Source organism: Hemibagrus wyckioides, linkage group LG14 (genome assembly GCF_019097595.1).
Source record: "Hemibagrus wyckioides isolate EC202008001 linkage group LG14, SWU_Hwy_1.0, whole genome shotgun sequence".
NCBI lineage: Eukaryota > Metazoa > Chordata > Actinopteri > Siluriformes > Bagridae > Hemibagrus > Hemibagrus wyckioides.
In genome coordinates this window covers 8,714,941-8,735,515 of record NC_080723.1, presented here as the reverse complement: position 1 = coordinate 8,735,515, position 20,575 = coordinate 8,714,941, and the positions used below count along the sequence as shown (strand labels likewise).

At 39.8% G+C, this 20,575-nt stretch overlaps 2 protein-coding genes across 10 annotated transcripts in view; both read left to right on the top strand.

Annotated features, from left to right (window-relative positions):
• dennd5b (DENN/MADD domain containing 5B) overlaps window positions 1–9,031 on the top strand; it is a 38,261-nt gene extending 29,230 nt beyond the window's left edge. For 5 of the 9 annotated variants that reach the window (XM_058407822.1, XM_058407823.1, XM_058407816.1 and 2 more), the window contains 10 exons: window positions 375–503; window positions 1,175–1,296; window positions 1,626–1,771; window positions 4,363–4,404; window positions 4,896–5,014; window positions 5,654–5,841; window positions 5,933–6,015; window positions 6,128–6,254; window positions 6,718–6,892; window positions 6,994–9,031. In XM_058407822.1, the coding sequence (XP_058263805.1) occupies window positions 375–503; window positions 1,175–1,296; window positions 1,626–1,771; window positions 4,363–4,404; window positions 4,896–5,014; window positions 5,654–5,841; window positions 5,933–6,015; window positions 6,128–6,254; window positions 6,718–6,892; window positions 6,994–7,177 (1,315 nt within the window). In that variant the 3' untranslated portion in view covers window positions 7,178–9,031. The remainder of the gene's footprint in view (window positions 1–374; window positions 504–1,174; window positions 1,297–1,625; window positions 1,772–4,362; window positions 4,405–4,895; window positions 5,015–5,653; window positions 5,842–5,932; window positions 6,016–6,127; window positions 6,255–6,717; window positions 6,893–6,993) is intronic. The other 4 variants (XM_058407821.1, XM_058407818.1, XM_058407824.1 and 1 more) reach the window with 1 other exon arrangement.
• A 2,089-nt stretch (window positions 9,032–11,120) lies between these two features.
• sinhcaf (SIN3-HDAC complex associated factor) lies at window positions 11,121–19,894 on the top strand. The gene is made up of 6 exons (XM_058407357.1): window positions 11,121–11,257; window positions 13,800–13,927; window positions 14,168–14,267; window positions 14,370–14,493; window positions 15,487–15,637; window positions 16,262–19,894. The coding sequence occupies exons 2-6, from the start codon at window positions 13,800–13,802 to the stop codon at window positions 16,518–16,520; spliced, it is 762 nt and encodes a 253-aa protein (XP_058263340.1). The 5' UTR covers window positions 11,121–11,257; the 3' UTR covers window positions 16,521–19,894.
• The last annotated feature ends 681 nt before the right edge of the window (window positions 19,895–20,575 follow it).

The window sequence follows — 20,575 nt, the reverse complement described above, 5'->3', positions numbered from 1 at the left end:
TTCTTTGCAAAGAACATTTTTTGCAACGTTTTGGGATTTGAGTTTGTTCACGCGTCACATTTCTGATAAATAGTTTTAGACTATGTCAGAAAATCTTACATTTTAGACAGGTTCTAACCAGTGTGAGATGCGAGCACACGTGTACTGTGTGGTCTGTCGCTTTCACAGAGCCGTCATCAGCATCCAAACTTCATGTGACTGATCATTGTGACGCATCACACCACCACTGTGTGGGTTTCTGTATAACCGCACAGCCTGTTGTGTTCTCGCTAATCTAATAGAAGTGTATTAGACAATACCAATCAAAAGGAAAACAAATTTGAACTTCTTTCTTTCTCTGTGTCTGTCTCTGTCTCTTTCTCTCTCTCTCTCAGACACATTCAGAACATGGGGGAGATCAAGACTGATGTAGGGAGAGCGCGAGCCTGGATTCGTCTCTCCCTGGAGAAGAAGCTGCTGTCCCAACACCTCAAACAGTTGCTTTCTAACCAAGCTATTACCAAGTATAAGGACCACCCACACACACACCCACACACACCCACACACACCCCACCCCAAGCTATAAATACAGTACCTGCCAGAATTTTTGACAACTAATGAAAATGAGCATATGAACATTAACTTGCACAGTACATGGCATTTGGAGCTCAAACCTAAAGGCACCTTTTTTCAAACCTTTTTTCTCTAACACAACTGTATTTTAAGTAAAGTTTTTATTTTTGTATTGCAAAATGATCATCACTTGTGCTTCCAGTTTAATACTAACAGAGCAGCACGCAGGTACAGAACCCAACATATAATTAAAAATTCATTTCCATGGCTTATTAACTCATAAGCCGTCTGATCTCGGGCAGAGGAAACGAGTTTAGAGCAGAAATCATGACGCTGTCAATCTACAAGCTGTCACAAAAACAACACTGATCCACCTCCATGGTTTTCCATCACATGCAGTGCCCTTGTATCAATCTTTGTTTTTCCAGAATGATCTTTTGTTTAGTTTTGTCTACAATACTCTTCATGGCTGTTTAAAAAAGATTATTAAAAAAGTAGTTCTAGTGTGAGTTATTTGTTTGTAGAAAGATAAACAGAAACATTTTCTAAGGGTGCTAATAATTGTGAGCTTTGTGTAAATTTTTTTGGGTGTGTGTGTAATAAGTGTGTAACACGTCCACAGGAAGTTGTATAAGCGATATGCCTTCCTGCGGTGTGAAGAAGAGAAAGAGCAGTTTCTTTTCCATCTGCTGAGTCTGAACACAGTGGACTACTTCTGCTTCACCAGCGTCTTTACCACCATCAGTGCGTATACACACACACACACAATACGCTGTCTGCTTTAATACACCACAACTCTAAGCCCTTGCATACAGCAAAAGTACAGAAACCTCACCTAGATGTGCACTCGAGGTCAGGATACGGCATAATGTATCCTTGAGGCATGAACATCCTGCATCACAGCCTATAGGAAGGAAATCATGCACAGAGAGAGAGAGAGAGAGAGAGAGACAAAATCTGTGTCCCAAATGACAAACTACACATTAGGTTGAACTTTCTGTTCCTATTATTTAATTTTTATCTTTTCATGTACACTAAATCTGTCCACTTCCTTTATTATTTTGTCCCTTCAGTGATTCCGTACCGTGCCGTCATCATCCCCATCAAGAAGCTGAGTAATGCCATGACCACATCAAATCCCTGGGTGTGCGTGTCAGGTGAACTAGGAGACTCGGGCGTCATGCAGATCCCGAAGAACGTTCTGGAGATGACGTTTGATGTGAGTGCCACTGACATCAGTGCTGCCGTTTTCATGGCAACGGTTGCCGTTGGTGATAGAGCTGTGCTGAGTTAAAAGCATGAAAGTAAAGCTGAATTATTTTCACCTCTCGTGTTTGATGGCTCCGTCCATGACATTTAGTACTGCTTACAGTTCTGAAGTGAAATGTTTCTCAGGGGCATGTGGTGTTTATTTACATCAAAACAGAAACTCTAATGATTATGTTCACAGATGTTTGGATTAGCCAGTAACTGATTACACACTGAATTGATTAAGCTGGTTTGTTTTGCTGTGAGACTGGGAGATATTCATTGTGTAAGCAGAAAGCCTTCACTATAAAGTAATATCACACAAGCCAGAGTGGTAATGATGTACGGTGGATGTTATGGGTTAGTGGTTAAGGTGTTGAGCTCCTGAACAGAAGGTTGTGAGTTTGAATCCCAGGTCCCCCACGCTGCCACCGCTAGGCCCTTGAGCAAGACCCTTAACCCTCAATTGTGGAAAAAATGTAAGTCACTCTGGATAAGGGAGTCTACCAAATGCTGTAAATGTGATCCATCCCACTGATTCAATTCATTTGATTCCATTCACTAAAAAGATTCGTTCACTGATTTGTTCAGTGACCCTTGATGTTGGTTTTCTGTTATAAAAAACGGCTACAAGTGTACTGAGGCTTGAAACATGGTGTTTAATAACTACTTGCACCTCAAAAGAGCAGTAGATCTGTTATATTTTCCTGTTTTGTCAACTGCAAAATTTTACAGACACTTTCAGACGATGATGATTTCATTTGTATTGTGTAAGGTCATCATTAATCTGTATGCATTTATACACTGGAATTATGTTTATGTGCGCATAAAATATCTACATACCAAGTCCTATATTTTCTTTATAGCTTGGCTCCACCCCCTTCTCCTGTTGGTGAACCAGTATGGCTCATGTATGAACCGAATGAATCGTCTCATCCTTTTCGCTCATTTCGTTCACAAACTAGTTCCCTCAGTTTTGTACTGAGTCACTTCTCCCAGTGCGTACTGAATCAGTTTCGCTCTTGTTCAGACTCGACACTTGGTCTTGTTCAGCTATAGGCGTATTCTTTCAATACGTCCGACCAGTGACATGCTCCTTTACAGCCCGCGGTATAAATGCAGCCACATCAGTCATGAATTTTACACAAGCAAGACTTATGTGAATGAAGAATGACACCATAAATGGAAGTGACCGAGAAGAACCACTCTGATTCGTCGATAAACAGTAAAACATCCCAGTGCAGTTATACTGTATTTAAGCACTATTGGAAGGCTGCTCGACCAATCAGATTAGAGGAGGGGGACTTCGCCATTGTATCAGTTTTAATTATGTTACTGTACTGCTCTTGATTTGTTTTCTCCCATTAGGACTACTCTGTTCCGAGACATTATCGTCTTAATGCTGATTATTAATGATGTGATGTACAGATAAAGAGTTATTTTAGTAGAGCTTGGTAAACTAGTACTTAAAGAAAAAGAAACTTCAAAAGCACAAGCATATGAAGGTGTAGTCATTAATTAAGCAGTGTCGGGAAATGGTGCATGGAGCATGTTATCTGATGGCAAACCAGAGACTGTTTATTCAGCACAAGCTCTGACTAAATGCAGCCAGCAGTTTATAACGCTAGTGCTGGCTCTCGTGAATCAGGCGACACTGAACAGGCTTGTGGAGTGCGATTGTGTGTAGTGTGATGGTGTCTAGATCAAACAGAGCAGGAGAGCAGTAAAAACTCGGTCTTTTTAACAAATGTGTTTGCTTATGAGTTAGATTTTATAGGATTAGATCATTATTGGATGATTTGTTACTGTGTTTAATATTATTAGATGCAAACTTTCTTCTCCTTAGTCAACATTTTGTTTGTTTGTGTGTACATGCAGGAGTGTGTCTTTGTGTGTGTATGCATACAGGTGTATGTGTGCATATACTTGTGTGTGTTTGTATGCATACAGGTGTATATGTGTGTGTGCAAACGTGTGTGTATTTGTACATATAGAACTGTGTATGTGGTGGTTTTGATTTGATTATTTTATTGTGTTTAATATTATTAGATATAAATAGTGTCTCTCCTTTTGTTAAAATTTTGTTTGTGTGTGTATACAGGTGTATCTGTGTGTGTGTACATGTGTTTTTGCATCTGTGGTATGGTGTGGGTTTGGTGTGTATGTATGTACAATTGTGAAGTGTGTGTCTGTGTAAGCAACTGTAATGTTTACTCTCTTCTGCCTTAGTGATAATGTATTCAGTATGATGTATGATATATATATATATATATATATATATATATATATATATATATATATATATATATATATATATATATATATATATATATATATATATATATATATAATGCTTATTTTCATGTGGTTCCTGACTTGACTTCTGCTTCAAATTTAAACACATTTAAATCTACATTTGAGTGTGTGTGTAAAAAGCTGAGCTGATGAGGTTCACACTGAACGGGAGATGAGGATTTATCACTGCATCAGTGAGGCTGCCCCTCACCCCCCCACTTCTGTCAGTCATGTGTCATGTCTAACTCGTCATCTTTCTTTCTCCAGTCTGCCTTTAGGGCTCACACGCACCTCTCCATCCCCTTCAAGGTCAGGAGCACTTTTTACCACAGCACTCTCGCTACATCCATCTCTCTCTCTCTCTCTCCCTCTCCATTTCCTCCCTCCTTCGTTCTGGATATTCCTCTAGAACTAAACCTGGTCATTTTCATGCAGCTTCTTCTCAGAGAGGAAAATAACGCTTATTAGCTTTACGCCATTCTTCAGGCGCTTTGCTGCTTCCATCCATTCAATTCTAGTTTTATGTTTTTATATGAATTTACATGAAAATGACATTGGAGCTCATGGTAATATGTTGTAGTTTTCCCGGGACAATGGGAGGTTGTGTGCTGTAGCTGGGTAGATGTAGTATTGGAGCACTGCATGGTTCTTCTGGGGTATAAAGTAGCTGCTGTCTGAGCCTTTAGCACTTTTTCTCTAAAAAAAAAAAAATGGACTCATCATTATGGGTGTAATGGCTTTTTCTTACTATTACTGTCAGAATTCTGTACAGCTTAGCACTCGCTTAATTGTTGTTGCAGTGTCAGAACCTGGGGAAACTGACCACTGTGCAGCTGGGACACGATAACGCTGGGCTCCTGGCCAAGTGGCTGGTGGACTGTGTGATGGTTCGCAACGAGATTACAGGACACACGTACAAGTGAGCTGAACACCTTACATCCTTCTCATTTAGCACATTTAACACCAGTGTGAGCTTGAATAGAAGAGAGAAAAAGACAGAAAAGCTCTGATGACATTTAGATAAATCAGGAAAATCGAAGCATATTTAAATAACTGTGTGTGTATGTGTTTGTGTGTACAGGTTTTTAGTGTGCACAGCTGTTTGTGTGTGTGTGTGTGTGTGGGTACAGTTGTGTGTGTGTGTGTGTGTGTGTGTGTGTGTGTGTACAGGTGGTGTGTGTGTGTGTGTGTTTGTACAGATGTGTGTTGGTGCAGGTGTTTTGTATTGGTACAGTTGGTGTGCACAGCTGTGTTTGTGTGTGTCTGCGCAGCTGTGTGTGTACAGGTGTTTGTGTGTGTCTGTGCAGCTGTGTGTGTAGTTGTGTATGTGTTCTACAGGTGATTTGTGTGTACAGGTGTTTAGTGTGTACAGCTGTGAATGTACAGGTGTTTGTGTGTGTGTGTGTGTGTGTGTATGTACAGTTGTGTGTGTGTGTGTGTGTGTGTATATACAGGTGTTTTGTGGGTGTGTACAGGATATAACATGCATCAGTTTATATTCCTCCTTTGCTTTCCTGCTCTCAGTATAAAACTCCTCATGGACTGATGTCTTTCCCAGATTTCCTTGTGGTCGGTGGTTGGGGAAAGGTGTAGACGACGGCAGTCTCGAGCGAATCCTGATCGGTGAATTGGTGTCTCCGTGCAGCGAGGAGGAAGCGGGGCGTGGTTCGAAGACTCCGCCCCCTCAGCGCTCACCCTCACAAATCCGTCGTATCAGCATCAGCTCCATCACAGGCCGAGGCAACAGTAAGTTTTAATAAAGATCTCGGATATTACTGCATAGCGATCGTATCCTGATGCTGTGGCCTACATTTTGGAACGATGTCCTTTGTTTCAGAACCAACGGCTGATCAGATACAGGAAGCTATCAGTGAAGCCGTAAACAACATCGTGAAACATTTCCACAAACCAGAGAAAGAGGTACAGTGTGTGTGTGTGTGTGTGTGTGTGTGTGTGTGTGTGTGTGTACACTGCTTTATTGTGTTAGTGTTTGTTATGGACTGGGACTCATTTTCTCCCTGGTCGTGCTCAGAGAGGGAGTCTGACGGTTCTGCTGTGTGGAGAAGGAGGTCTGGTGGGAGCTCTGGAGCAGTTCTTCTACCACGGCTTCCGCACAGCTCGTCTCTTTCAGAAAAGTGTCTTTCTCTGGGACTTCATAGGTGAGTCCATCGTTAAATTTATGAATGAACAGCATAAAACAAGTGGCTTCCTTGCTGCTTATGCTTGTTAAGCTTATTACTGCCTCAACATCATTTAGCCACCAGCCTGTGGCTTTAGTCCTACTGCATGTTCACTTGTTTTGAATTGAACAGATCTAATTATTAGCCATAATTATCGAAGATAATGAAAGTAATACTATTTCATCATCCATTTTTAGGTGAGCTAATACTTTACTTATTACGTTGATGGCTTATGATAAACTGCCATGTTTTTTTTTTTTTTTTATATCAACCACAAATCAGCATGTGAAATTGAAATTGTATCATGTTCGCTTATTTTACTCGATTAAAAATATCTCCAAAGTCTTTGTCGTGATTGACTGCATGTATGGGTAGAAATACACGTGTATATATAACAATTTGTTAATATGTGCTCTCCTGTGCACGGTTGTGTGTTGAACAGAGAAGACGGTGTCGTACATGGAGAGTTCGGATCAGATGGGTGATCTGCAGCGACTTGCCGAACCCATCGGTTCGATCCGCAACTCTCTCTGCCGCTACGCCAATGCTATCAACAATACGTCTCGCAACTTGGGCAAAGATGGCAAATTCCAACTTCTGATCTGCCTCGGGACAAGGTAGGGGCATTATACATACAGACTGTGTAAGGTGAACCTTGATAAAGGTAGGTGTGTGTGTAATCGCGTCTTATTCTTTGCCTCTCTTTATTCATGTTCAGAGATCGATTGCTGCCTCACTGGCTCCCTCTGCTGATCGAGTGTCCCATCATCATGCGTATGTACGAGGAGACTGCGCTACTGCGTGACAATCTCGCCGTCAACTCTCTCATCAGCGTCCTGCAGTCTCTGTACGACTTCCGCATAACTCTAGAGACTTCCCTCACAAAAGGGGTGGAGCTATAGCCACGCTTATAATTTGTCTCCTTCTCCACCTCGACCTCCTGATCCTTCTGCCTCTGCTCTTGCCGCCGCTGCTGCTGTCCCTGCTGCTTTCCGGGAGCACGAAACAAAAACATGCTCCAGAACTGACACAGCGTTTAAACAGCTGCTCTCAAAGCTGAAAACAAATCGGGGTTCATGCAGAAGGGAGAAAAGCGGTTTGGAGCTAAAGAATCCTGTCGCTGGTGTTTGAACTGCTCCGAGTTTTTCACTTTATCGAAGAAGAACCTTCTAGTTTGGGTCAGTTTCTGATTCTTTATTGCTGTTGGACCGTCTGTTTTTTGCGTTCATCCCTCGGACAGCCTGCCATCTTGGGTGCCCATTTTCAAAAAAAAAACATAAAAGGAATTCACTGAAAAAAAGTGTTAATGGCTTTGCAGAGATTTAGTATTAACAGGCTTCAGCCTCCTTCACTAGAAGCCAAATCACAACCGCATTAAAGCAGTGAACAACCAGCACACAGCAGACTGGATAATCACCTTGACTGCTCGAGTCAAACCCGCCCCAGAACCCAAGATCAGAAAACATTCCAGCATCACGAAGCTAGATCACGTGAAGAGAATTCTAGAGGAGGAGGTTTATTATTATTTTGCCTATCAGTATTAACTCACGTTCTGTTGGACGAATTACGCAGACTTTTATATTTATCAGAAAACACTGGAAAGGGGAAAAAAGAAAGAAAAAAGCAATAACACATAATTTCCTGCTCACATAAGGACAAATATTTGACCACTTAAATGACCAGCTTTTTTCTTACCATGTGCTTTTTTTTCCACCTTTTGAGCCAATATTAAAGTTAACAAGCTGTTTGTCCTGCTGTAATTTTGTTTTTCCGTTTTTCACAGCTTCCTGTTTTGGGGCTTCAAAGCAAAATATATATTCTCACACACACACGGTGTAAGATCTGTAATAAGAGATGGACATTAATGATATCCATGGATGGGCTACAGGAGTCTGAGTTAAGCTAGTTATTATAAAATCATTTGTTCTACCATCTGAACTCATTATACAGTGTTTGATTTTCCGTTTTTTCACCTGTGTAGGATGCATGTGTGACTTTTTTGGGTTTTTTTTAATTCAGGTTCACTTCTGTGTAATATTTATTTATTTTTAAAAGTTTGTGACACTGGTTGAAGAATGTATAGGGCTTGGAAATAAGGGCGGTTTTGTTCATTTAGTAATTTTTATTTTATTTTATTTTTTTTTTAGAATTTCACTTTTTAGCAAAATGTTTCCCGAAGGTCTGTCTCATGGTTGGATCAGGAATCTGTCACGATGGACATCACGTGTTCATTAGGAGTGAGAAATGACTGTGTTTGTTTACGAAGAAATGATGTAGATTGTAAATAAATTACATTTTGCTAAAAAGTGTTCATTTCCCATATTATGTTCTAATGAATCACTTCCTGTTCTGTATTTGTCGGCTCGGTGTGGTTGGTTCTGACTCTGTGTGTAATATTAATATGAATTTGACCCGTGTAAAATTTAATGAACATGTTTGTTTCCTGTAAAAAGGCATTGAAGCAGCTGGCAAACATGATAACACTGGATCATTCCCTTTTGCCTTTAATGCTACTGCATGCTGGAGCTGGGAATTTTAGTTGGGGATTATTTAGCTCAACTTTAGGTTCATATCTGTCCTGATTTAAACCTCTACCAGGATCTTAACCACTTTGTAGGACTGTTTGTTTTCCTTCCTGATGATTGCGATGATTGTGAACGCTTCATAATGGAGTTGATTTTTCCATCTTTCAGGAAGCAAGTGCTGTCATCTTCATGTTTATGGAACCTTTCATTAAAATCACTGTGTTTATGGTACTGATGTCTACAAACTCGTTTTTTTCTGAATTTGACTTTTTAAAAGGTTTATTCAGTAAATGATTATGCGCTATTTTTCATTTCAAATGCAAATTCATAACTGGGTGTTCACTGATGTTCCTGAGTTGCATTTAAGTTAAGTAGCCTTTGTCACATACATTAGAGTAGAGTGAAATTCTTTCTTCACATATTCCCATCCTTGGAGGTTTGGGTCAGAGCACAGGGTCAGCCATGATGCAGCCTGATATTGATTGAATGATCACAGTTAATAATGTATAAAGATAGTGTTGAAGTGTTACTCAATTACAAGAGATAATAATGATAATAATAATAATAATCGAGTAAATGTTCAAAAGTGGCTACTTTTAAATGCATGTATGAAAAACTCTATACTAATATTATACTTATACTAATGTTCTCCTGTGAAAATAAACTTTTATTACTTGTATAAAACTGTCTAAATCGACCCTATTCAGTCTCTGCAAGTCTGTAATGTTTATCATTAGCTTGTTAATTTGACTTGTAATGTTAGCTCCTGAAATCCATGCTAGTCTGACCTAGCATTAGCAAAGAAAACAGGCTAATTTAGTTAATCACTGCCAGTTAATTGCAAGAACAATATATATTTAACACTTTATTTTACTGATTGGAAATAAAAAGCTACTTTTACATTTTATCAACTTGTAATGCCAACTTTACATAATTTGTCATGATATAAATATCAAAATGCATATCAATATCATTATACACCAGAATTGCATTCCCCACCACCCACAGGCCATTGGGATTTGGTAAATAAGTCAAAATCATTAAAAGAACCAGTTTTCAGCATGTGCTCTATACAGAAATTAGTCATATTTTGATCTCACCATTAATATATCACTTTAATCACTAAAATAACTTAAAATGAATTATTTCAGATCTCAAAAATTCTGTACAAACTCCATTTTTGATCATTTTTAGTTATCAGATATTTGTTTTTCAGTGGAAAATCTGAACAAGTAGAAACAAACCCAGTACTAGATTTTTGCTTTAAATTTGATGAATATGACAACATATAAGGCAGAAGAAATTTAATTCTGCAATTCAGCTGCTAAATGTCTATGGGAAATATTCTGCATGTTTCCCGTGATGAAACTTTGGACTATACATCCAAAAGTATGTGCACCCCGACCGTCACCCTCATCTTCCCCAAAGTCAGAAGCACACAGCTGTATAGTATGTCTCTGTATGCTGTAGCTTTACAATTCCCCTTCACTGGAACTAAGAGACTCAAAGCCTGTTCCAGCACAATGATGCCCCTGTGCACAAAGCACACAGCTCCATGAAGACATAGTGTGGAGGTTAAGGTTGGAGTGGAAGAACTGGAGTGTCCTGCACTGAGCCCTGACTCCGACTCAACCCCACTGAACACCTTTGGGATGAACTGGAACACTGACTGAACCCCAGACCTCCTCACTCTCACAACATCAGTGTCTGATCTCACTAATGCTCTTGTAGCTGAACGATCACTAATCCCCACTGCCTCGCTCCAACATCTAGTGGAAAACCTTCCCAGAAGAGAACAGTGGGTGGCTTATTATAAGAGTAAAGAGGCCATGAATCTGGAATGAGATGTTCAACAAGCACATATGAGGGTGATGATCACAAAGGTGTCCACAAACTTTTGGCTGTACAGCGTATAACATTGAGCATGAGGTTTGCAGTTCCTGCCCTTGTTCCTGTTTAGTATCTGTATCTTCTCTACCCACGCTTGGATTGTGTTGTGCTTCATGACTCTGTGGAGTGAGGTGTTTAACCCAAAGCACAACGCCCCCCCATCCTTTCTGCCTTGACCGACTTTACGAGCTCGTGCGCTTTTCATGTCACATCTGCGCAGCTGCTGTGTAAAGGCCTGTAGCAAATACTAGCTCCGCCCACTCGGATCGCAGTGCACATATTTTGAAAGGCAGAGAGCCTTGGCAACGGGCCCCGCCTCTCTTTCCCGCGTAATTTTCTCGTCCTTATATGGGCAATACAATGCAGACGCAGCCTGACGTCAGCCGTGTATGCAAATTAGGTTGATTGAAGAAATTTAGAAAATGGTGGACGACAAGGCTGGCGCATGCGCAGACCGTTTACTACGCCGAGACAGAAAGTGAGACATTAAGCGTGCTTAGCAGTGGCGCATTGTTTAATGAGTAACACTTGGGGCGCGTTCAATTCGCTTGATTGACCTTTATCAAGGTAAGAGTGACACTTTTATCGTAAAAAAAGTAATTGAACTGTTTATGCCTGCAGCATTGCATTATTATAGCTTATTCCGAGAGGCGGCTTTTAGTAAGTTTTAATGTCATAATTGTGACCATGCGATGCGGGACTGAACCGCGTCACATCAGTCAGAAAGCTCACACTACACGGTACAGGGCACTTTCTTTTAGACTTGTAATAATTGCAGTGAAATGTGCGCCGTGTTTCGTGATAGTGATGAGTCTCAGGGTTGTTTTTTTTGCGCATTAGGCACATGGTCCAGGCGGTGCGGTGCCATTTTAAGGCGCGCGCATCTTTCCTCTAACCGCGTTTCACAGGAGATGTCTTATCCTACTCCAAATTGTCACTTTTTCACTTTCTACATAAATTTGGATCGATGTGGATGCATTAAGACGCTTTCTTTCGGTCTCTAAGCGACATGTATCGGTGATTAGTTCATGCGCAGAGCACCGCAAACACGAGGGGGGAAAAGTTCTTTCATGTATGGTTCTCATACATACAATAAGATTTCTTATCTTATTTATTTGTTAGCTGGTGCAGCTCTTTAACTGTGTGCGTGTGTGTTCTGTCCGTCTCTCTACACCCCTCTCTCTCACACACACACCCCTGCTCCTCATGATGGTGGGTGTGCTTCAAAACAAACTTGCATCCTTGCGAGCTTTGCTGCACGCGCTCACTGCATCCCGAAGCGCTAAAGCTGTACACAGATATTAAAAAAGTAATATAAGCACACACGTGTCTTGTTATACAGGTTCTAGTAACTTTAATCTCATAGTACATCGAGCACTACGGAACATGTTACACTTCGACGTGCGCTGTCGTGTTTAGTGTCGTGTTTAATCCCTATGTGTAGGCGTTTGGGAAGAATGTTTTCCATTGCAACTATAAAAAACATGCATATATATAGTTTTGTTAAATATGATAATATGCCTGTCTGCAGTAGAGAGAAAGAGAGAGAGAGTGTGTGTGTGTGTGTGTGTAAAGTACTGGGGCCGACAGCATGGAGTCGGTGACGCAGCGGCGCGCGCACAGACAGACAAAGAGCAGCAGTCCAGCTGGAGTGTCATCGCATCCTCTCCAGTGTTTCACTAACTCTTTATTTAGCCGTAAAAGTCGCAGGGTTATAATTTCCACAGTCCAAATGGCATCAGGTGTGTTTACTGAGCAAGCACGACATCCCAACATCAGCCGGAACGACCTTAAAGTCGTTGTTGAGTGTGCTTGGTGTGTCATGCTTCCGCGCTGAGGAGCCAATATGGAGCACTCCACTGTACACTCACCTCAGCGGGGGAATTTATTTTTAGTCCATTTAAAAAAAACAACAACAAAAGTCACATTGTGTTTAACCATACTTGGTTGCTGAACCGACTTTTATCATTCCCGTCTAAAATAAATAAATAAGTGTTTATGTGGACTTTGTCGCTCTTTTCGCACTACAAGGCTCCATTTTTGTGGCCGCCCCTCTCCTCCCCTCCTCCTTCTCCGTCCTGTGGAAGGCGGCGCCATGTTTGAACGACGTCAGAAAACCGAGTTAGCGAGCTCGCGCCCTCGCTGCGCGCACGTACTCCGTCAAACACGAGAAATAACACGGTTATAACACAATTCTGACGTGAATATGCAACAAAAGTAGAGTTAAAGAGTTATAAGCGCGTCGTTGCATTGTCTGAGAACTATTTCCATTACACTGTATTTTGGACGCGCGCGAATACGTCGAATGTGTAATAATCAGAGTGATATAACATACATACGGTTCTAATTAACGGACATAGCACACGTGTGTGTGTTTGTACCAAACATTCATACAGAGCGAGAGAAATTTCTGAGTTTTGATCTTTTGGTGACATTTGGTTGAGCCAAAATGGTTAGGGTCTGTGGGATGTCCTCAAAGGTGTGTGTGAGAGAGGGATAGAGGGAGAACTCGGAGACAGAACTAGAGAATGAGAGAGAGACAGAGAGAATGAATTGCTCGTTTATAAAGTCACAAAGCATTCCTTAGTCTACATAGTAATAGCTTTTTGTTTGACTTCTATACTATAATAGAATTTGTCGTAGTGATGAAGTGGATTAGTCTTTGAATAGAAATTAACACCTCACAATACTTTGTGAATTTAAAGTAAAACAGGAGTATTGTGATACTGTGGAGATGCTTTATAGGGTAAATAAGACATCCTTATGGTGTTGTCTCACACACACAATGCCTTTTAAACTCCTGTACTGTACTAAAAGACTAATCCCAAAAAACCCAAATTCAAGGTTGAATAACAAATGTATTTTTTATATTTATATAATTTGGGTCATTTGCACATATGGTTCTAGAGACTACATGCTGCGTTTGACTTGCCTCAGTATTCAGTATGTGATATTACTTGATTTTCAACTTCCTCACGTTGAGGAGACCACCCTGAATTTCTGAGAAGGAATTCGGAGTACAAAATTCAGATGTACAAGTTTTGAGTTGAATGCTGTTATCAGTTATTAATACAATGCACTTTCTTTCTCATTGTACACATCTTTCCAGATGTTTGGTTTCCATAAGCCAAAGATGTACCGCAGTCTGAATGGGTGCTGCATCTGCAGGGCGAAATCCTCCAGCTCTCGCTTCACAGACAGCAAACGCTACGAGAGAGACTTCCAGAGCTGCTTTGGGTGAGCTTATATTTCACTCACGATACGACTGATGAGCCACAACCCTCACATAACTTGGATGTTTTTGCAGATGGTAGGTGTTTTAGTTTAAACGCGAATGGATTCTGTGTAAGAAAAATCAAACCCACATGACTACAAATCCCAAAATGATTATTAAAATGAAGTAATGATTATATGTAGACTTGAAAGTTGGATACATTTATTGAAACGCTTACACTTTGTGGTCTGATGTTTGCTCAGCCTCTGCGAAACGCGCTCTGGAGAAATTTGTAACGCTTGCGTGCTGCTGGTGAAACGCTGGAAGAAGCTGCCGGTTGGATCCAAAAAGAATTGGAATCATGTAAGCAAAACTTTACAGCTTGACCCCATTTACTAACCAGTTACTGATAGTTAAATAAATTTTGGTGATTATAATTAAAACGGAGTGGATGCTGATCTACAGGTGGTGGATGCTCGAGGTGGACCCAGCCTGAAGATGACTGTGAAGTCTAAGAAGGTGAAGCCTCTTTCTAGAAGAATCAGGCCAAGTCAGATCTGCAGAGTGCAGAATGAACTGAAAAGAAACAGTGAGTGGCTTTTATATCTTCTGAGAGATTTTTTTTTTTTACTAGATTTTTCATTTTTAATGTTTATTTTAGATGAAATCATACTACAAGAAAAATATCTAAACCAGTGGTAAAGTATTAAATAGCATTATTAGTAGATCCTTTTTTTTTTATTTCAGTCATTTATTCAAAAGAATTTGCCTCAGAAATAAATCAGTTTTAAGCTTGTTCTTAGTAAATATGTGTAGAAATTGGCTTAATGAGCTTGTGTGTTGTATAAAAACTAACTATAATTCAGAAAACCTTACTCAGTTTTATCTTTACTTTAATCATAAATCCCACTTAAATATTTTTTCCTTAATCCTGCAAATTAGAAATTGTAAACCACCGACTCTTCTTCTTTTGAGTGGTACATATTACTAATAATTTTTTTTTAATGTAGCATTACTTTATTGCTAGCAATTTGTGAGTAAATGTTAAATACAATTGAGCAAACATTTTGAGACTAATAAACAGATCGATCACATTTTATATAATGTTTCGCAAAACAGGCCTTTTTAAGCGAATCTATAATCAAATGCAGCATAACCTTTGTAACAGAAATATTATATAATTATATTTATTGATCTTTTCCGAAGAACACATTTATACAAGGAAAACAAAAGAGAACCAACAAGAAAAATAAAAAAACAAAACACAAAGCTCAGAAATATACAATTGTTGCATATGTGCTTAATCATACGTTATGTTGAAAGTTGCAAACTCCTTGGATAATGAAATGCTTTAAATATGGAGGGATTAGAAGATTACCATGATCTCTGTAATATAGCAGGACCTAGGCGAGGTCCAGGTAAAACTCCGAACTTTATAGAATTGAGCTGTTTGTAATGAGTAAGAGCTTCCAGTGAAAGCTTAATTTAAAGCACTATTATTATTCCACCATTTAATCTGTTACAAAACTGTCCCCTTGTTGGTTTTGTGATAACGGTAGCGTTGGTGAATCTCTCCTTGCAGACTCCGACGCTCACAGCACCACCTCCAGTGCTAGCCCCGCCCAGTCTCCCAGCTACAGCAACCAATCAGATGAGGGCTCTGACTCGGAGCTGGCTCCCGGCTCCGCCCGCTCCCCGGTCTTCTCCTTCTTGGACCTTACCTACTGGAGAAGGTGTGCATTACTTGGTTTCTGTGGCTTTTGCTGATGTTATGTCTGGATGTTGTTAATGATGATTGTTTACAGTAGCATCCAACCTGAACAGTCTGCTTGGGCTGCAAAATGACTTCTGCTGCCTGGTTTATTCAGATGCTTCTCCTGTTGGTGTATAAACTGGGTCAGTGCTGACCATCGTAAAGCCTGGGCTAAATTAGCATGCGATGACCAATGACTTAATGGAAAGCAGTTTTGCTCACTTTTTTTTCTGTACTAATCACAACACATCAGGAACACACCACATAACCTTCTGTTTGAGATGCTCTGATCCAGTCGTCTAACCATCACATTTTGTTTCTTGTCAAAGTCATTCACTTGCCCATTTTTCCTGCCTCCTACGCATGAACTTTGGGAATTGACTGTTCACTTGCTGCCCAGTAAATCCATGTGCCATTGTGGAATGAGTGGATTATTATTTTTATATTGCACTTTTTGTTTAACTCTAATCTTTTTGCAGATAAACCTTTAATCCTGTCAGATATTAGTCACAACATATAAAGCCAGGGACTCTGCAGAACTCATGATAAAGGCAGGATGGTGTGACTGTGTGTTTACATTTGTGCTGTAATTTTGTGTGTGTAGGCAGCGGGTGTGCTGCGGCATCATCTACAAAGGCCGCTTTGGAGAAGTGCTGATCGACCCTCATCTCTACAAACCCTGCTGCCAGAAGAAACAGGAGCAGGGCCGTGAGGAAGAGGATGACGAGCAGGAGGAAGAGGACACGGAGCTGGAGAAAGAAGAAGCACAGGCCAGTCAGAGCATGCCAGCTTCTCCACTCGCACCAGCCGACTCTCCGCCGCTGCCTCTCAAAACGGAGGCAGAGGAGGAGGAAGATTGGTGACTCCATTCCTGGTGAACATTTTCTGGTGGGCATTTTTACGGTCATGTAGTGAAAACATTCTCGATTTTGTACAATTCAAGAGCAGCTGGAACTTTTTTTCTGAGGTAGGATGAACAAGTGTACTGTGTGTGCACACTCGGGTCTTTATTGTTCAACACTCACGTATTTTCCTCATCACCCTTAGTACATGGATTATAGTGTGTGTGTGGGGATATTTATGAGCTCCCAGGCAATATGCTGGTTTTCTGTAGAGATTCAGTCAGTGTAGGAAAGTTTTTTTTTTTTTTTTTTTAAATTACTGCCTTTATCACTGACACGACTGAGCCGTGATGCAACGACACCTTTGACATCACAACAGGTTTCTTTTCCTATTCATCTTTTCTTTTCCATTATAACTCCCGCTGCATTTGAATCCAGGTCAGGACTCGGAACCTCGGGATGATTTTGCTTAACCCCTGGTTCAGGGAGTGACCTCAAATCCACATGGCTGCTCACAGCATCAGCAAGTAAACACAGCAGCACTTATTACCTTTTAACGGGTTACACTGCAAAAACATGAGCACCAGGTTTATATCATTAGCATACCGCCATGTGTCTATAGCACTGACTCTACAGCAGGGGTCTCCAACACATAGCTTACCTAAAAGTTCATAGAATATGTGTAGAATTTATAAAAATCAAATTAACTGAAACAAACCCCTGCACTGTACAGAAATCTGACTCCCTGGACAACTCAAACTCCTCACACAATTTAATTCAGCCATCCGTCAATCGATTTTACACACAGCTAGCAAGAATACAGTACATAGACACGTTATATAAACTTTAATTTGGGTAAAGAATAAAGAAAACATGGCAGATCCTTTTAACTTGGAAACTGCTGGGGATTTGAAAGCATTAGGAATAAAGCTATGATGCTGCCAAAGTAAAACAGCTGAATGACTCCATCCTGCTGCAGGACGAGTGTGCTGCAGACATTTCTCATTGGTGCAGCTGGTGTTTTCTTTATTCTATATAAATGCCATAAAAATACTATTATTTAATCACAAAGTCCAATACAATTAAAAAATGTGTAATTTTTTTACAAGCCTTTTTCAGACATCAGGGTATGTGCCAGGAGACTGTCAGTAACAATGTGCTGATAAGAGTCCATGTGAATGAAGGAAATCTGACACACAAAAATAGTTTATTCCGCTGGATTGGTTTATGGCAATAAGTTATGTAAATAAAGGTTACTAATAATATAACACGAGTAGCTCTTGGCCACCTTCATTTTGTCTTTTTGTAGCTCTCCAAGGAAAAAAGGTTGGAGACCCCTGCTCTATAGTTTACTGTAATGAAGTCAAATGCAGCATCCGTCTAGTCACTGATTCCAGCAGATGCTCCCTCTCTGTCTTTGTCTCTCTCCTGTCTCTCTCTTTCTTGCTTTGTGTCTCTCATCCCCCCCCCCTTTCTCTGTTGTCCTAGGTCAGTGTTTCACCACACACTGTTATTGCTCTCTCAGCATTGCAGTGGTGCTGAGACGAGCTGAGCAGTAGCCCGGCCGGTCAGTTGTCCATCTCTCCACATGTAAATATTTCAAGTTTCACTTTTTCTGCAATATTTACGTCGTCATGCATGAAAGCTAAGCAAAGCCGTTTGTCCCGAAGGCGAATCCGCATGAATCTTTTGCACGGCCTTTTCAAGACCTTTTCCTTTTTTTGGGTTTGTTTTAGGTTTTGATACAACTCTAATAAATGAATAAATAAATATATATACATACATACATATATTTTTGTAGGTAAAAAAAGAAGAAGAAAATAATCACTGCAGTGGCAATGTCATGTTCTAAGATATCAATTTTTTTTATTGTGGAACATGACATTAGCAGTTTAGCCAAAAAAAAGTTCCAATTATGAATTTGTTACACACTTAAGTCTTATTTATTTACTTTACTGACACTCTTTCACAAACAGTACCTCCTGTCTTCAGTCTGCTTTTGTAAATAATGTACTGAAAAAAACGGTTATATACATTCACTTTGTTTTGTAAGGACTGAATCTTTTGTGAGTTATTTTGTCAGATGTTTTTGTTCTCTTAGTTAGTTTAATCAAGTGCATTGTTTTTGATTTATCTTTAGGGCTTTTTCACATGCAAAATATTCCCCCTGTGTGACTGTAAACCTTGTAAAGAGTCCTGGGTTCTCTTGTTTAACGTGTCACACTGCTCCAACTTTACCTGGGGTTAAGAATGAATCTGGATCTTTATAATCAGATGTTTCTCACTGTAGGTTCCTAAACCCTGGATGAACTTTCTTCTGATTTACATATTCACCTAATCAACAACCGTGATTTAGATAAATACATCATGTGACCGCTTTAAAATAATGGTTTGTCTCACACTTTTGCTTCAGTGATGGATAAAAAATGTCACGTAAATCTTTTTTTTTTCCTTTTTAATTTTGTCGTGTAGTTGACCATGCGTTCATTGATATCCAGCTTTTGCTCATTTTTCAGTCAGTTCCTTAAACATTTATCTTATTATATTTACATTTGTGGTATTTGGCAGACATCCTTATCCAGAGTGACTTATAGTTCATCTCATTTTATACAACCTAGCAATCGAGGGTTAAGGGCCTTGCTCAGGGGCCCAGCAGTGGCAGCTTGTTGGACCTGGGCTTCGAACACGCACCTTCTGTTCAGTAGTCCAACACCTTAACCAATAAGCTACAACATCTACCTTATATCTTATTTCTGACTGTAATCCAAACTTATCCTGTCCAAACGTTTCTGACGTAACTGTTAAAATAGTCTCCTCTTCATTCCAAATCCAGTAAAGCGCTATAACATTTCCACATCATGCCGGGTTTCTGTGGCTGTATGAAGCAGGTGGTTTGAGGCAGAAACACTGTTCAGTTTCTGCTGAATCATAACATTAACACCACATCGTTTCACACTGTACAAGTTCATCACCGGAATCTGGAGTTAACACTGAGCTGAGGTACATAACCCCGGGTAAACAGCTGCACTAATCCCGCTTCAGTACAAGTGTGAAACCTTCCTCTACACGGGATTAAAAAGAGTGACCAGATCCCCAGGGTTAAGCTCAGTGTGAAAAGCCCTAAAGTGTATCAAAAATACTGGTCATTTTACTATTTTACTCCATAACATCGATTTTCTTCTGCATTGGTTTGTAATCCTGTTTTTCTTTTTGTTTAGTTTAACACACAAACCCCCATGTATTTTACAAGAAATGACTTGTTCCTGCTTCCTTTACAGAAGATGGCACTAAAGAGCAGATGATCATTAATCCACCATAAGCAATAAACTAAAATATTTTATAGGTACATCTTGAGGGAACTTTTCGTTTTCTTTCTTGTTCTCCCCCCCCCCCCCCCAAAGAAACACATTTTATTTTTTATTCTTATAAAATGGAAGAAAAACAGTCCATTTCTTCTTTTTCTTGTGTGAGTGTTTGGATCAGTGTTGGCAGCTGTGTGATTTTATTTTTTGTTATATAAAGACATGAACTATTTCCTGTTTCATCCATTATGTATTTCTGTTCTTCCTCCGCTCTCGACTCGTCTCCATCACGCTTTAGCACTTGGTTATCTGTAAATAATTGAAGATATTTTGAACTGAATGGTTATAATATTGGTTCTGTTATTTATTTTATATTTATTTGCAACACCTCACCTTTTTAAACGTCATAAAATATTAAAGGAACACTCCTCATAACATAACCCACGGTTTCACACAGGTTTCAAACTTTAAGCACATTGTGACAACTGTATTTACTTCCTTTTTCTTTTTTTTTTTTTTTTAAATTCAGGTCAAATTATGTCCAGTACCTGCCTGTTATTTTGCTTCAGTTTCTTCTCTCAGTTGTTTGTACTCTACAGGCATGTATTGTAGCTATGCACTTTGTATGAACCTTATTAGAAAAAAATATGAAGCAGGTTTTGTATTTTTTACATATTCTACTTTTTACTTGTATCTCAATAAATGTAGCTTGTGAAATTATTGGTGGTTGTTGTGCAATCTGTTATCATGTGATTATTTTCCCTGTAATCTGAA

Coding starts and splice junctions, on each gene's coding strand:
- sinhcaf (XM_058407357.1), top strand. CDS start 13,800: ATGTTTGGTTTCCATAAGCCAAAGATGTACCGCAGTCTGAATGGGTGC. Junction 14,268..14,369: donor CCAAAAAGAATTGGAATCAT/GTAAGCAAAACT, acceptor GCTGATCTACAG/GTGGTGGATGCTCGAGGTGG. Junction 15,638..16,261: donor GACCTTACCTACTGGAGAAG/GTGTGCATTACT, acceptor TTGTGTGTGTAG/GCAGCGGGTGTGCTGCGGCA.